Source organism: Pseudophryne corroboree, chromosome 1 (genome assembly GCF_028390025.1).
Source record: "Pseudophryne corroboree isolate aPseCor3 chromosome 1, aPseCor3.hap2, whole genome shotgun sequence".
Classification (NCBI taxonomy): Eukaryota; Metazoa; Chordata; class Amphibia; order Anura; family Myobatrachidae; genus Pseudophryne; species Pseudophryne corroboree.
The window spans coordinates 482,423,068-482,439,959 of NC_086444.1; the positions used below are offsets into that span (position 1 = coordinate 482,423,068).

The 16,892-nt window shown below is 47.6% G+C and overlaps 1 protein-coding gene across 4 annotated transcripts in view; it reads left to right on the plus strand.

The window, feature by feature from the left end:
* Window positions 1–16,892, plus strand: part of AGTPBP1 (ATP/GTP binding carboxypeptidase 1) — a 455,468-nt gene that overhangs the window by 334,623 nt on the left and 103,953 nt on the right. For all 4 annotated transcript variants that reach the window (XM_063913782.1, XM_063913781.1, XM_063913783.1 and 1 more), the window contains one exon: window positions 7,841–7,970. In XM_063913782.1, the coding sequence (XP_063769852.1) occupies window positions 7,841–7,970 (130 nt within the window). The remainder of the gene's footprint in view (window positions 1–7,840; window positions 7,971–16,892) is intronic.

Below are 16,892 nucleotides of genomic sequence, written 5' to 3' on the forward strand. Positions count from 1 at the left end.
CACAATACCCGCCTGTCACAGCTGTGAGATAATTGAGAATCATCCTATGCTGAACCAGTTCTGTTTTATAAGCTTGGAGCTCCCTTCCGGTATACCTGAATGTGTCATCATACATTTCAGTGATATTGTCTAATAAATTTGCAAGCGCAGATATATATTTATAATTTATCACTCCTCTGGCGGTACGAGTGATATCTAACGCGATTAGGAATTGAATCCCGGTGGATTCATGGATCAGGTCAGAGGCCGGATGCTCTGTTCTTTCTACCAGGTGCCGTTTAACGATGTGCTCGTAATGAGTGTGAGTATAAGGAGCTTGGGCACTGCGGTGAATATCCTTCATTTTAGTGTGGGATACGGTCATTACCTCAGGCAGTACTTTTCCAATATAACATAACCCTTCTGAGTTTGGGGCAAGCCACGTATACGCCTTCCTCCCGCATATGAAGTATGCATCATCGGGGAGAACATATGGGACGGAGTAGGACATTACCATATTACACATTTTCCATATGAAATCTCCTAACCCTAATTCTCCCATCTGTTTAGTACACGTATCAGTTTGTACGATATGTGCACAGTATCCTGGTGATACTTCTCCAACTCTCATGATCCTACTTCCTAGGGTATACCTATATCGGAAATATTTCCCACTACCGGCTATGTGGCGTATAAGTTCTGTATCTGTAGGCATTCTATCGGCTCTGTATGAAAAGGTCATGGTTTGGTTATTCCATGACACTTCCCAATTTCCCGGCTTTCGGGGATTGGAAATGTTAAAACATACTAGGGATCTATCCACATGATATTGGTGGAGCTTCAAACTAGGAGGACTGGAGATATTAAACCTCCTGTCCACCGGCCTCCCACCACTTAGCTCAAGTACCTCCCCTATAGTTAAAGGGAAGGGCACTAATCCTGATTTGCTATGGCCTTGAGGTACTTGAGAGCATACCCAACAATCTGTCTGATTTAACACTTTACCCACTAAGGAATGATAGTCACTCAATGGATGCCGGTCCATGTGGATATTAAAACTGGATTGGCATTTCTTGATACACCCATCCTCAACTACACTGTCACAGAGTCTACAGATACAGTTCTCTTCAGCTAACAATCCTTCACAATGTTTACAAATAACATGGCTGCTAGATCGTTTCCGGTACTCGCCTTTGCTCGGTGATTGTGTTGCTATTGGAAATTTACACCTCCGTCTTAGTCATCAGAAACCCTTCTGGATCCTTTCTTGACCTCACTGGTACTCTCACCGAAACAGACTGCTCTGGTCAACATCATGGTCAACAGTAAAATCCATATCACAGTCTCTTGGGGCAAGTCCATCTTACAGGAGGAGAAAAGGAGAAATTTGTAATGGGGGTACAAAAAAAGTTTGAGGGGGAGAGAAACTTGTTACGATAATTAGTTCTCTAGTCTTGTTGTTCTTCTTGTTCTGCTGTCATCTCAAAGGTGCTGTCTCTCAGTCTTCTAAACATTCTGATGATACAATATTTCTTCTAGCTCAGCGCTCTTTCTGTAAGGAGAATAAATCTTGCATTACCATTTGTCCAACTGATGTGTGACATACCATCTTTAAAACATGAAAACATGAGTGAGAAGAGAGAAAACAAAAAAAAACAAAAAAAAGAGAGAGAACAATTCATATATATATATATATATATATATATATATATTACATAAACCAACAATAAACAACAACAGGAAAAAAAAAAACATTTTTCAAACATTTTAAAACATTGTCAGATCTGCCGTTCATCATCAGGCTGTCATATCTACATGTCCAATGGTATCCTTGCTCAGTCCCTCCCACCAGCACCTCCATACTCCACACTTTGTATCTGGCCAGGATACATTGATGCGGGTAGGTCATGCTGGGGTTTGGTAGACTTCTGCAAAGACCAAGTAGCTATGCAATGTTTGAGTCCTGCTGATGACCGTCAGAAATGGGGAAAAAGAAAACATTTCACAGATACATTACAAATTTTACCCGGTCATTCCTGTGTCTTCAGGGAATGACCTCCCAATTTATTAACCGTTACCTCAGGCTTACCATCAGTCCTAATGATCACCTTTCCTGACTACATATCATGGGTGTGGCCCAAAATTCTTCCTATGTGATCCCTGATTATAATTTGGTGTGTCATAACTTTGCTCATATTCATGTCTAGGGGGTCTGACTTTATGTGGGCTGTTGCAGTTGCTGGCATAATGCCCTTCTCTTTTACAAAGATAACAAGCCCTGGGCTTCCTCCAAGTGCCAGTGACCTGAGGTCTTGGTTGATTTGATGCCTCCTCAAACGCTTGGATGCTCATCACCATCAACCGCTTTCCCTGTACTTCCCTGACTCCTTGGATACCATGGTTATGTTGTTGTCTAGGGGGTTGATATGACTTTTGTCTACTTCTTGATCTACAATCTCTTGCAAAATGTCTCTCTTTGTGACAATGGTAACAAACTACCACATTTGAATTTCTCACAGGATTTTGGGTCTTAAGCTGGTGTGGCTTTTTGGTTAGAGCCTGTATACTTACAGCCATCAGCTTATTACTCCGTGACTCCCTGTGTCTGGTGATGTTCTGATCATGATCAATAACGGCCTCTCTTAATGTAGCCACCGAGATATTTCTCCAGTTTGGGTTGGTGGTCTGTACCCTTGTTCTCAACACCTCCTTTAAACCATTCATTAATAACTTAACCGCTACTTCTTTATGCTGTGCATTTGTTTTGATGTCTGTGATCCCAGTGTCTCTAGCCATTACTTGCAGTGCTCGATTGAAGTAGTCAGAAGTACTTTCCCTTTCTCCTTGTCTTATGGAGAGGATTTTGTTCCACTTGGCAATGGCTGGGAAATATACTCCTAACTGCTGGTTGATCTGCTTAATACATTCCTGATTGTTTTCCTCCGTACGAGGTACCTCTGTGTTTAATTTACAATCAGCAATAAATTTCGAAGGGTCAACACTGGAGGGCAAACATGCCCTCAGCACTGTCCTCCAATCTTTGTTGGTGGGTTCTGTGGAGTTTCCTAATTCTTTAATAAATCTCTGACATGCAACTAAATCTTCCCTGGGATCAGGGAATTCAGACATGATTGATCTCAATTCTGTCCGGGACCAGGGACGGCGCATTGCACTGTCCTTGACGGGAATGATTCCCTGATCGTCAGTCTTCCCATTGGGGACTGTGATCACCCTGACAGGACTAAATTCAATTACATCACCTTGTGTTGGTTCTACAATATGAGGTACATTTGTTTGTGCGTGATATATAACACCATACGTACCTGTGGACACGACCTCACCTGACCCTCCGTTAGGGGGTTTGATTACTGCCTTTACCGATTTGGTCGTGTCCACCTGGATGTCTTGTAGGATGGCTTCTGGAAGAGGTACCGACATCGTGCTGGGCTCACTTTCTTGTTTGTAATCCTGAGGGAAGTTTAACATGGGGTGCAACTTGCATGGGTTAATAGTTGTACTTTTAACAGTATTACAATTATCATCGTTACGTTTATTACAATTAGTCTTATCATCTATAATACAGTTGCTAAGTGCCTTTTCATCGTACACCATTGTGCCATTCTCTGCAACCATACTCCTCTCCATTGCCATGTCTCTCTTCCCAAGATGAGAGTCAGATATGTAAGTTAAATTTCTTTGCATTTCACTTTCCTGTTGCCACAATTTTAAATCATCATAATGTCTAATACGCCTTTTTGAAGACTTAATCAGGCACACTCTTCTCCTTAAATTCTGTAACACTTCTGGGTTAAAAGTACCTACCCGGGGAAACTTTTCCCCGTCATGCACAGTCATCCTTTCCCATTCATTGCATAATATTTCTGTGTGATGACCATCTTGGTCTGATTTCTCACACATGACCTTGCCGACCTGATTGATCGGTTTCAAATCAACCTGAACCAGGGTTGATCGCCCCTTACCTGAACAAGTGGCCCCCATCTCTGCAGGCGTTGCTTTCACTACCTCTGACTTCCAATCAGGGTCTCCGGCAACCCTCACAGAAAACCAAAATGTCCGGGGTAAGGCTGCGGTGGGGGTTTTGCCTCGAGGTCCGCCCACTTAACTCCGCCCACGTTGGCCAGTACTGCAATCACTGTTCCCAGAGCTGCTGTACCCAACCTAGGGTCCCTATGAACCTTTATTTACTGGGGCGTGTTGGACCTTCCAGTCCCCAGCAAGTATCGGTTGTTGGAATGTCCCCGAGTGATCAGGCTACTTCCCTTAAAATAAAAAAAATTACACAAATCACGTTAACAATGTGCAAGTAGCGTTCTTCTGAATTCAAGACACGCTAATGCACACAATCGCATGCGGTACAATCGTATCTGCACACAAGCAACTAATCTTATATGCGGAACGATCAGTGGAATTGAAAATTTCTGCTGCAAATTCCTTCAGCGATGAGCTTCTTTGGCCTATATGGGTCTCGCACCAACCCCTCTTCGGTTGTGCTCTCTACTTCTAGTCTGCTGTACCTGAACCTCTTGTTCTGTGACCTCCTGGTCTGTGACCTCCTGGTCTGTGACCTCCTGGTCTGTTATGTACAGCAGACTCTACTGCTCATTAATGTGTCGAGTCTAACAAGGGACGCCTCCCAAGCCACCCCACGATATCACTCTCGCTGGTGTATCTCTTTCTACTGGCCTATGGTTCCCACTTCCATAATAAAAGAGAAATCTTATATATACACACACTCTTACCACATGTACACTTTAATTTTTATTTCTGCGCAGAAATCCTTTCATTCGGTATTAGCCTAACCCAGAAGAATTGCAACAGAGAAAGTCTTTTTCTTTTAACTTTTAAACTTTTGGATTTGAGATAGATTTGTGTTATTTTTTTTTCCGTTATTACCTTATCGCTTACTAAACAATACTATCGTGCGGTTTGTATCATGTGGGCGTATCCGTACGCTCCGTTGCGTAATACACGCTCCGTGCGTCGACCCTTGCTGCGTACGCCCTGCCCTTGTAAGGACACGTGTACACAGACCAAGTACGTCCACAGTTACACACTACACGTTTATCAATGTGAATGATCTTTAACAGTAATCCTTCACTGACCACCACTCAAATCTCCCTTGTATTCTAGGCGAGATTGTGTGCGTGCCTTTTACAATTATTCCCTTAAATATTACTTTTAACTATTAATAACAACAAATGTCTCAACACGTTTATCACTAGTATGTGGCAATCAGGAGAATGAGGCACGAAAACAATACTAAACAAGAAATACAGATGTGTATGCTTATTGCTTACGTTCGCAAAACAGAAACTAAACAGGTTTTAAAAGACAATAACGTACTGTTCCTACCTTTTGGTTCCGGATTCCTTCAGCACTCCTTACTAAGCGAAGCAGACGCTTATCTGGTCAGCACTACGAGGAATATTACCTCCCGCCTTTTGCTGACCGATAATGTCTGCTGGAATTACCTAGTGCAGATATGTGAAGAGCGGGCGAGTCCCCAATTGACAATGCCTATTCTATACCTTGTATAAAACACTCTAAAAGGTTAAAGAACACAGTACGCAATTGGCGTATGGAATACCGTAAGAGTACGCACGTAGCGTAACGAACGCTTAGCCGTGGACGAGACGCACGAGCGGCACGTTCGCTCACGGCTTAGAGCGTAAAGGCAAGCACGCTATAGGCTGCCGACTAACGTAATGATACGCTATCAGCGTAGCAGACACTCGAGACCACGAGGAGATCACAAGCGGCGCTGACGCTCACAGAGTTAAACCTTTATAACTATACCATAAACAATGTACTTATACTGTAAACCCTTGTGCAGTGATAAGGTGTAAATGCAACACAGTGTAACCTTGTTAGTTTAAAAGCTGTATGAGCGTATGTGACGCTCTGAGAACCCCTTAGCAATATAATAAACACTCAAATACCGGTCTAAGGGTCTAACGCCTTTTAAGGAAATGAATGAACGTTCAATTGCAAAAGAATAATACAATACAAGTTATACACTACCAAGATAACATAAAATACCTAACCGAATCACTACACATAAAATACAATAAAGATACAATTACATTTAAGGGGGGAAGGAGAGAGAGAATGGCTTATAACATTAAAATAAGAGACAATATGGTTGCAGAGAACTTACGAACCAGGGGAAACAATCGCAAGCGCCTTTCTGGATATCCAGCTCCCGATTATCAGCAATGAGAACCGTTGAAAAGAGTAGAGAGCTGGCCCAGATCGGCTTGTCCTTTTATACACTACACACAATACAGTACAATGGTCCCTACATTCTTATTGTTCATTGGACACAGGAATTCGTCTTCGCATTATAACAAAAGGTCATAGGTTGGTTCATACAGGTGGGCTGTGACTATTCCTAACTGCTCAGGTGGGTGGGAAACTGGGTTTCCCGCCGCATGGGTAATAAAGTGCAAATATAGTAAATGTCCATAAACTTCTTATGTCCATAGCTATACGCACGAGCGATTAATCCGCTTCAAACCAACACCGGAATATTGCTAATTATATTCTCTTCCGATGGTTACTAAACACCACTGTGTAACCCCTGTCTGACCCTTCGTATCAAACAAAGAGGGATCTCTTTGTCCCCGAACATACTACATTAACTAAACTTTCAGATTCTATCAAAGGGACCATAATCTACAAAATACATTATATGAATAAAATATGTTACGATTGAGTCGCCCGCTAGACGAACACAAACTCTACCGTAAATGCGCATACCGCGCGTTCGCGAGTGCACGCGACCGCGAGTATACGCACGCACGGGAGGGCTCATGCACGTGCAGCGGGCACACGCATGAGGTGCATATATGGCAGTGTGCAGCGTGATATTTTTCTGACTTTGACAGCAGTCTCAATCTCAAGTAGGTTTTCAATGTTAAAATCAGGACTGTTTGGGGGAAAACGGGGACGCATTGTTAGCCGTGATATGTACTATGGGCCTAATTCAGATCTGCTCAGGGGCTGCTAATTTTGCTATCCTGCAAACAGATAGTTGCCACCTCCAGGGGGAGTGTAAATTTGCTGTGCAAGTGTGCGATCGTATGTCTAGCTGAACTGCTAAAATTCTGTGTGTGCAGTCTCTGCGCAGCCCAGGACTTACTCCTCCAGTGCGATGATAACAGGCTGAACGGGGCTGGAGCTGACGTTACACACCCTTCCTGAAAATGCTTGGGTACGCCTGCGTTTTCCCTGACACTCCCAGGAAACGGTCAGTTGCCAGCCACATGTGGCCTCTTCCTGTCAATCACCTTGTGAACGCCCGTGCAGTCGGATTATTCGCACCATCCCATCGCTGACCGGCGATGCCTGTTGTTGCTGTCCGACGCGCGTGCGCATTGCAGTGCATGCGCAGTTGGGTCTGATCGCCCGCTGTGCGAAAATGCACCGAAGCGATCAAATCTGAATTACCCCCTATGTCAGGCCTGACCAACCTGTAGCTCTCCACTTCCCAGCATATCTCCCACCAGTCAGCTGGTAAAGCATGCTGTAACTTGTAGCTGGTGAGCCACAGGTTAGTCAGGCTTGCACTATGTAAATCTTACCTTTAGATCATGTGTGCTACTGTTACATGTTCTTAGGTAGATTTGTATTAGACACCTCTGTTTGTCAGTAATGATTCTTGTATTTGCTGCCCATTTTTACAGTGATAATATTTTAAATGGGAATCATTACTTAAAAACAAATTATACATATACACTTGTTGCATTCAATTTAGGTGTTTTTGTAAAGTGTCTGACTTTTTGATGTTGACTTACAAATTGCTGAGGGAATATTAAAGTTCTTTTCCATTATTTTTTAGTCATCGTTGCTCTTTAAGTGGGGAAGATCTGAACAGGCAGTGGCAAAACCCAAATGTGGATTTGCATCCTACAATTTACCATACCAAAGGCCTTCTACAGTATTTGGCATCTATCAAACGTGTACCTCTGGTAAGTAACAGTAGTTTACAGAAGGAATGATTCTTCAAAGTTGAACCTGCAAAAAACAGGCCACCATCCCGGTCTCATGCTGAATAGTATTGGTGCTCTTCCTGGCACATCTGAACACTGTGTGCTGGGACAACAAATAGTTAAGGCTGAAGTGGCAAATGTCATGCCCATTATTGTTACAAATGTGTCCTCATACATCATTACTGCAGTAGTGCCAAACAGCCTCTCAGTGCATCAGGTCCCGTGAGACACTGCTATCGTTGGGCATCTTTTATTGCCAAAAATGCATCTTGCAACACGATATGACTAGGGTGCACCAGGAGACTGTGCTGATCAGTTTTAATTGTTACTTGTATATCTGTGTGCGACCAAGTCTCTGAATCTGTACACGAAGTGCTACAATGCAGCAGCCGCAGTGTTTTTCCAATACAAGTTCTGTTGTGCTCCGTATACAGACTCATTCACACACATTATACAAGTTTCGCTTATCAAATTAATCGGCACAGTCCCTTGGTGCGTCCTAGTCACATCACGTTGAGACTAAGATGCATTTTTGCAAAAAATAGATGCCCAATGCTAGCAGAGTTGCGTAGGACCTGACTGCTCACTCACGCCAGGTATCTTGTGCTGCATGGCATATTGGGGCTAGATTTATGGGGACACATCTGTATACTAATATTCCAGCAAGCTCTGGCAGTCATTGTTTGTGCATGCTGGTGCCTTTGGAACTGCATGGGGCAGTTCGGCTGCAAAGACAGTCTCTTTCCTTTGCTACCAGAGGCTCCCTCTAAGTATTTACTTATCCATGACTTATCCATGACTATAATGTTACCATAGAAAGCCAGCAGCAGTGTTAACCAATCTTAAACAATGCCTAGAGGGATTTTCATGCAGCTCTAAAGGTGGTAAATATTTGTTCCCAGCAAGGGAAGCTGCATATTGCTGGTCACTGTAGGGGACGCTGCATACTGCTGGGCACTGTAGGGGGTGCTGCTTACTGCTGGGCACAGAGGAAGCTCCCTACTGCTGGGCACTGTAGGGCAAGCTGCCTACTGCTAGGCACTGTAGGGGAAGCTACGTAGTGCCGGGCACAGTAAGGAAAGCTGCCTACTGCTGGGCACTGTAGGGGAAGCTGCGTAGTGCCGGGCACAGTAAGGAAAGCTGCGTAGTGCTGGGCACAGTAGGAGAAGCTGCGTAGTGCTGGGCACAGTAGAGGATTGTGTGTAGTGCTGGGCACAGTAGGGGATGCTGCGTAGTGCTGGGCACTGTAGGGGATGCTGCCTACTCCTGGGCACAGCAAGGGATGCTGCGTAGTGCTGGGCACAGTAGGGGATTGTGCGTAGTGCTGGGCACAGTAGGGGATTCTGCGTAGTGCTGGGCACTGTAGGGGAAGCTGTGTAGTGCTAGGCACAGTAGGGGAAGCTGTGTAGTGCTGGGCACAGTAGGGGATGCTGCGTAGTGCTGGGCACAGTAGGGGTATGCTGTGTACTGCTGGGCACAGTAGGGGATGCTGCCTACTGCTGGGCACAGTACGGGATGCTGCGTAGTGCTGGGCACAGTAGGTGATGCGTAGTGCTGGGCACAGTAGGGGTATGCTGTGTACTGCTGGGCACAGTAGGGGATGCTGCCTACTGTTGGGCACAGTACGGGATGCTGCGTAGTGCTGGGCACAGTAGGGGATGCGTAGTGCTGGGCACAGTAGGGGAAGCTTCTTAGTGCTAGGCACTGTAGGGGAAGCTGCGTAGTGCTGGGCACAGTAGAGGAAGCTGTGTAGTGTTGGGCACAGTACTGGAAGCTGCGTAGTGTTGGGCACAGTAGGGGAAGCTGCGTAGTGTTGGGCACAGTAGTGGATTCTGCATAGTGCTGAACACAGTAGGGGATGCTGCGTAGTGCTTGACACAGTAGGGGATGCTGCATATTGTTGGGTACAGTAGGAGACGTTGCGTAGTGCTGGACACTGTAGGGGAAGCGGAGTAGTGCTGAACACTGTAGGGGAAGCTGCGTTGTGCTGGGCACAGTAGGGTATGCTGCGTAGTTCTGGGCACAGTAGGGGATACTGCGTATTGCTAGGCACAGTAGGGTATGCTGCGTAGTTCTGGGCACAGTAGGGGATACTGCGTATTGCTGGGCACAGTAGGATATGCTGCGTAGTTCTGGGCACTGTAGGGGATACTGCGTATTGCTGGGCACAGTAGGGGAAGCTGCATAGTGTTGGGCACAGTAGTGGGTTCTGCGTAGTGCTGAACACAGTAGGGGATGCTGCGTAGTGCTGGGCACTGTAGGGGATGTTGCGTAGTGCTCGGCACAGTAGGGGAAGCTGCATAGTGTTGGGCACAGTAGTGGGTTCTGCGTAGTGCTGAACACAGTAGGGGATGCTGCGTAGTGCTGGGCACTGTAGGGGATGTTGCGTAGTGCTCGGCACAGTAGTGGAAGCTGCGTAGTGCTGGGCACAGTAGAGGAAGTTGCGTAGTGTTGGGCACAGTAGGGGAAGCTGCATAGTGTTGGGCACAGTAGTGGGTTCTGCGTAGTGCTGAACACGGGATGCTGCGTAGTGTTGGACACAGTAGGGGATGCTGCATAGTGCTGTGCACAGTAGGGGATGCTGCGTAGTGTTGGGCACAGTAGGGGCTGCTGCGTAGTGCTGGGCACTGTAGGGGATGCTGCGTAGTGCTGGGCACTGTAGGGGATGTTGCGTAGTGCTGGGCACTGTAGGGGAAGCTGCGTAGTGCTGGACACTGTAGGGGATGATGCATAGTGCTGGTCACTGTAGGAGATGCTGCGTAGTGCTGGGCACAGTAGGGGAAGCTTCTTAGTGCTAGGCACTGTAGGGGAAGCTGCGTAATGCTGGGCACAGTAGAGGAAGCTGTGTAGTGTTGGGCACAGTAGGGGAAGCTGCGTAGTGTTGGGCACAGTAGGGGAAGCTGCGTAGTGTTGGGCACAGTAGTGGATTCTGCATAGTGCTGAACACAGTAGGGGATGCTGCGTAGTGCTGGACACAGTAGGGGATGCTGCATATTGTTGGGTACAGTAGGAGACGTTGCGTAGTGCTGGACACTGTAGGGGAAGCTGAGTAGTGCTGGACACTGTAGGGGAAGCTGCGTAGTGCTGGGCACAGTAGGGTATGCTGCGTAGTTCTGGGCACAGTAGGGGATACTGCGTATTGCTGGACACAGTAGGGTATGCTGCGTAGTTCTGGGCACAGTAGGGGATACTGCGTATTGCTGGGCACAGTAGGATATGCTGCGTAGTTCTGGGCACTGTAGGAGATACTGCGTATTGCTGGGCACAGTAGGGGAAGCTGCATAGTGTTGGGCACAGTAGTGGGTTCTGCGTAGTGCTGAACACAGTAGGGGATGCTGTATAGTGCTGGGCACTGTAGGGGATGTTGCGTAGTGCTCGGCACAGTAGGGGAAGCTGCGTAGTGCTGGGCACAGTAGAGGAAGCTGCGTAGTGTTGGGCACAGTAGGGGAAGCTGCATAGTGTTGGGCACAGTAGTGGGTTCTGCGTAGTGCTGAACACGGGATGCTGTATAGTGCTGTGCACAGTAGGGGATGCTGCGTAGTGTTGGGCACAGTAGGGGCTGCTGCGTCGTGCTGGGCACTGTAGGGGATGTTGCGTAGTGCTGGGCACTGTAGGGGAAGCTGCGTAGTGCTGGACACTGTAGGGCAGGCATTCCCAACCATGGTCCTCAAGGCACACCAACAGTGCAGGTTTTAGTGATATCCAGGCTTCAGCACAGGTGACTTAATTAGTAGCTCAGTTATTTTGATTTAACCATCTGTGCTGCAGCCTGGATATCACTGAAACCTGCATTGTTGGTGTGCCTTGAGGAACGTGGTTGAAAATGCCTGCTGCAGGGGAAGCAGCTTAGTGCTGGGCACAGTAGGGTATGCTGCGGAGTTCTGGGCACTGTAGGGGATACTGCGTATTACTGGGCACAGTAGGGGATACTGCGTATTGCTGGGCTCATTACTTTAACAGTTGAATATATTATTTATATCTTATTACTATCATTTAGGATATTATGTTTTCTATATTTGCTACCACTATAGGCTCTTTTTCTCTAACGTCCTTGAGGATGCTGGGACTCCGTAAGGACCATGGGGAATAGACGGGCTCCGCAGGAGATAGGGCACTTTAAGAAAGCTTTGGACTCTGGGTGTGCACTGGCTCCTCCCTCTATGCCCCTCCTCCAGACCTCAGTTTTACACTGTGCCCAGAGCAGGATGGGTGCACTGCAGAGTGCTCTCCTGAGTTTTCTGCCTAAAAGCATTTTTGTTTGGATTTTTTCTCTACTTTTTCTACTTTTTCACAGGGAGCACTGCTGGCTACAGGCTCCCTGCATCGAGGGACTGAGGAGAGAGGAGCAGACCTTCTTGTCTAAGATAGGCTCTGCTTCCTCGGCTACTGGACACCATTAGCTCCAGAGGGGGTGAACCCAGGTTCTTACTGGGCGTGTACCCCCGGAGCCGCGCCGCCGTTCTCCTCACAGAGCTAGAAGAACAGAAGACAGAAGTCGTCAGGCGGCAGAAGCCTTCAGCTTCACGGAGGTAACGCACAGCACTGCAGCTCCCATACACCTCACACACTCCGATCATTGCTCCCATACACCTCACACACTCCGGTCACTGTAAGGGTGCAGGGCGCAGGGGGGGGCGCCCTGGGCAGCAATATAAACACTTCTTATGGCAAAAGACAATATACATGTACAGGTGGGCACTGTACATGTATATAAAAGAGCCCCCGCCATATTTTTGTAAGTTTGAGCGGGACAGAAGCCGGCCGTCGGGGGGGGGCGGGGCTTCTCCCTCAGCACTCACCAGCGCCATTTTCTCTCAACAGCACCGCTGAGAGGAAGCTCCCCGGACTCTCAACTGCTTACACACGGTGAAGGGGTGTTTAAAAGAGAGGGGGGGGGGCACATAATTGGCGGATAACATATTATACAGCGCTGCTGTGGGAAAACATTTTGTGTTGGTCTCCAGGATCATTGCGCTGGTGTGTGTGCTGGCATACGGTCTCTCCAAAGGGCCTTGACAGGGATACTGTCCTCAGAAAGGGGTTCCCTGTGTGTGTGAAGTGTGTCGACATGTTTAACGAGGAAGGCTCGCTTAATGTGGAGGGGGAGTGCTTGAATGTCATGTCGCCGTCGGCAACGCCGACACCGGAATGGGTGGATATGCTGAATGTCTTGAATGCAAATGTTAATCTATTGCATAAAAGGTTAGACAAGGCAGAAGCTAGGGATCAGTCAGGTAGCCAGTCCATGCCTGTCCCTGTGGCGCCAGGCCCTTCGGGGTCTCAGAAGCGCACCATATCCCAGATCGATGACACAGATACCGACACAGATACTGACTCTAGTGTCGACTATGACGATGCAAAATTATAGCCGAAGGTGGAAAAAGGTATTCGGTACATGATTATTGCCATTAAAGAGGTTTTCCATATTACTGAAGAACCCCCAGTCCCTGACACGAGGGTACACATGTATAAGGGGAAAAAGCCTGAAGTCACCTTTCCATCCTCATTTGAACTAAGTGAATTGTGTGAAAAGGCTTGGGAATCTCCGGATAGGAGACCACAAGTTCCTAAAAGGATTCTTATGGCGTATCCTTTTCCACAAACTGATAGTATACGCTGGGAATCTTCGCCTAAAGTAGACAAGGCGCTGACACGCTTGTCCAAAAAGGTGGCACTGCCTTCTCAGGATACGGCTTCCCTCAAGGAACCTGCTGACCGCAGGCAGGAAATTACCTTGAAGCACATTTACACTCATTCAGGTACTATTGCTAGACCGGCTATGGCGTCGGCCTGGGTTTGTAGTGCGGTTGTGGCATGGGCAGATTCCTTATCTATGGAGATTGACACGTTAGATAGGGATGCTATTCAAATGACCATAGAGCATATCAGAGATGCTGCCTTGTATATAAGAGATGCTCAGAGAGACATTTGTTTATTAAGCTCCAGAATAAATGTTATGTCTATTTCTGCTAGGCGGCTCTTGTGGACCCGACAGTGGACGGGAGATGCCGATTCAAAGCGGCATATGGAGTCCTTGCCTTACAAAGGGGAGGAGTTGTTTGGAGACGGCCTCTCGGACCTGGTCTCTACGGCTACGGCTGGTAAGTCGAATTTCTTACCTAATGTCCCCCCGCAGCATACAAAAAAGGCACCTCATTATCAAATACAGTCCTTTCGTTGCAATAAAAACAAAAAGGTACGGGTATCGTCCTTTGTTGCCAGAGGGAAAGGTAGGGGAAAGAAGCTGCACACAGCTAGTTCCCAAGAGCAAAAGTCCTCCCCTGCCTCTGCAAAGTCCACCGCATGACGCTGGGGCTTCCCGGGGGGAGGCAGATCTAGTGGGGGCTCGTCTTCGGTTTTTCAGCCACGTCTGCGTTCACTCGCAGGTGGATCCCTGGGCATTAGAGATTGTTTCTCAGGGATACAGGCTGGAATTCGAAGACTTGCCTCCTCGCCGGTTTTTCAAATCTGCTCTGCCGGCTTCCCCGTCAGAGAGGGAGCTAGTGTTGGCGGCAATCCAAAAATTGTATGTTCAACAGGTGATTGTCACAGTTCCTCATCTCCAGCAAGGAGAGGGATATTACTCGACCCTGTTTGTGGTTCCGAAACCGGACGGTTCAGTCAGACCCATTTTAAACCTAAAATCTCTGAACCTGTACTTGAAGAGGTTCAAGTTCAAGATGGAATCACTCAGGGCGGTCATCGCCAGCCTGGAGGGGGGGGATTGGATGGTGTCCCTGGACATAAAGGATGCATACCTTCATGTTCCGATATTCCCCCCTCATCAGGCGTTCCTGAGATTTGCAGTGCAGGACTGTCACTACCAATTTCAGACGTTACCGTTTGGGCTTTCCACGGCCCCGAGGATTTTCACCAAGGTAATGGCGGAAATGATGGTGCTCCTGCGCAGGCAGGGGTTCACAATTATCCCATACTTGGACGATCTCCTCATAAAGGCGAGATCTCGGGAGAAGTTGCTGGACAGCGTGTGTCTGTCCATGAAGACGTTGCAGATACGCAGCTGGATTCTCAATATACCGAAGTCCCATCTAGTCCCTACAACGCGTCTGACCTTTTTGGGCCTGATTCTAGACACAGACCAGAAAAAGGTTTTTCTTCCGATCGAAAAGGTTCAGGAGTTCATAGCCATGGTCAGGAACCTATTAAAACCAAAAAAGGTTTCAGTGCATCAGTGCACGCAGGTCCTGAGGAAGATGGTGGCTTCATACGAGGCCATCCCTTTCGGCAGGTTCCATGCGAGGACCTTTCAATGGGACCTCTTGGACAAGTGGTCCGGGTCCCATTTACGAATGCATCAAAGGATCACCCTGTCTCCCAGGACCAGGGTATCTCTCATGTGGTGGCTGAACAGTGCTCACCTGCTAGAGGGTCGCAGGTTCGGCATTCAGGACTGGGTCCTGGTGACCACGGACGCAAGCCTCCGACGCTGGGGAGCAGTAACACTGGGAAGAAATTTCCAAGGTCTCTAGTCAAACCTAGAGACTTGTCTCCACATCAACGTCCTGGAGTTGAGGGCCCTATACAACGCCCTGTGTCAAGCGGAGATATTGCTTTGGAGAAAACCGGTTCTGATTCAGTCGGACAACGTCACGGCAGTGGCTCATATAAACCGGCAAGGCGGAACAAGGAGGGTGGACAACTGGGAAGCAGACTTCCTCAGCAGGCACAACCTGCATAAGGGAGAGTGGGGACTTCATCAAGAAGTCTTCGCACAGATCACGGATCGATGGGGACTGCCTCAAATCGACATGATGGCATCCCGTCTCAACAAAAAGCTAAAGCGGTATTGCGCCAGGTCAAGTGACCCTCAGGCGGTAGCGGTAGACTCTCTGGTGACACCTTGGGTGTTCAGATCGGTCTATGTGTTTCCTCCTCTTCCTCTCATACCCAAAGTGTTGAGAATAATAAGAATGAGCAGGGTCAGAACAATCCTCATTGTTCCAGATTGGCCACGGAGGACTTGGTATCCGGAGCTGCAAGAGTTGCTCACAGAAGATCCGTGGCCTCTTCCTCTAAGGCAGGACCTGCTGCGGCAGGGGCCCTGTCTGTTCCAAGACTTACCGCGGCTGCGTTTGACGGCATGGCGGTTGAACGCCGGATCCTAGCGGAAAAAGGAATTCCGGAAGGAAGTCATTCCTACCCTGATCAAGGCTAGGAAAGACGTGACGTTAAAACATTATCACCGTATATGGCGGAAATATGTTTCTTGGTGTGAGGCCAGAGCTGCTTCTACGGAGGAGTTCCATTTGGGCCGTCTGCTTCACTTCCTTCAAACAGGAGTGACTTTGGGCCTAAAATTAGGGTCCATAAAGGTCCAAATTTCGGCCTTATCCATTTTTTTTCAAAGAGAATTAGCCTCTCTTCCTGAAGTACAGACTTTTGTGAAGGGGGTGCTGCATATTCAGCCTCCCTTTGTGCCTCCGGTGGCGCCTTGGGATCTTAACGTGGTGTTACGTTTCCTCAAGTCACCTTGGTTTGAACCACTCAAAACTGTGGAGTTGAAATACCTCACGTGGAAAGTGGTCATGTTGTTGGCATTAGCTTCAGCTAGACGTGTTTCAGAATTGGCGGCTTTATCACATAAAAGCGCATACTTGGTTTTTCACGTGGATAGGGCAGAGTTGAGGACTCGTCCTCAATTTCTGCCAAAGGTGGTCTCATCTTTTCATATGAACCAACCTATTGTCGTGCCTGTGGCTACACGGGACTTGGAGGATTCCGAGTCCCTGGATGTGGTCAGGGCTTTGAAGATTTATGTGACCAGAACGGCTAGAATCAGGAAGACTGAAGCTCTGTTTGTTCTGTATGCGGCCAACAAGGTTGGCGCTCCTGCTTCAAAGCAGACTATTGCTCGCTGGATCTGTAACACGATTCAGCAGG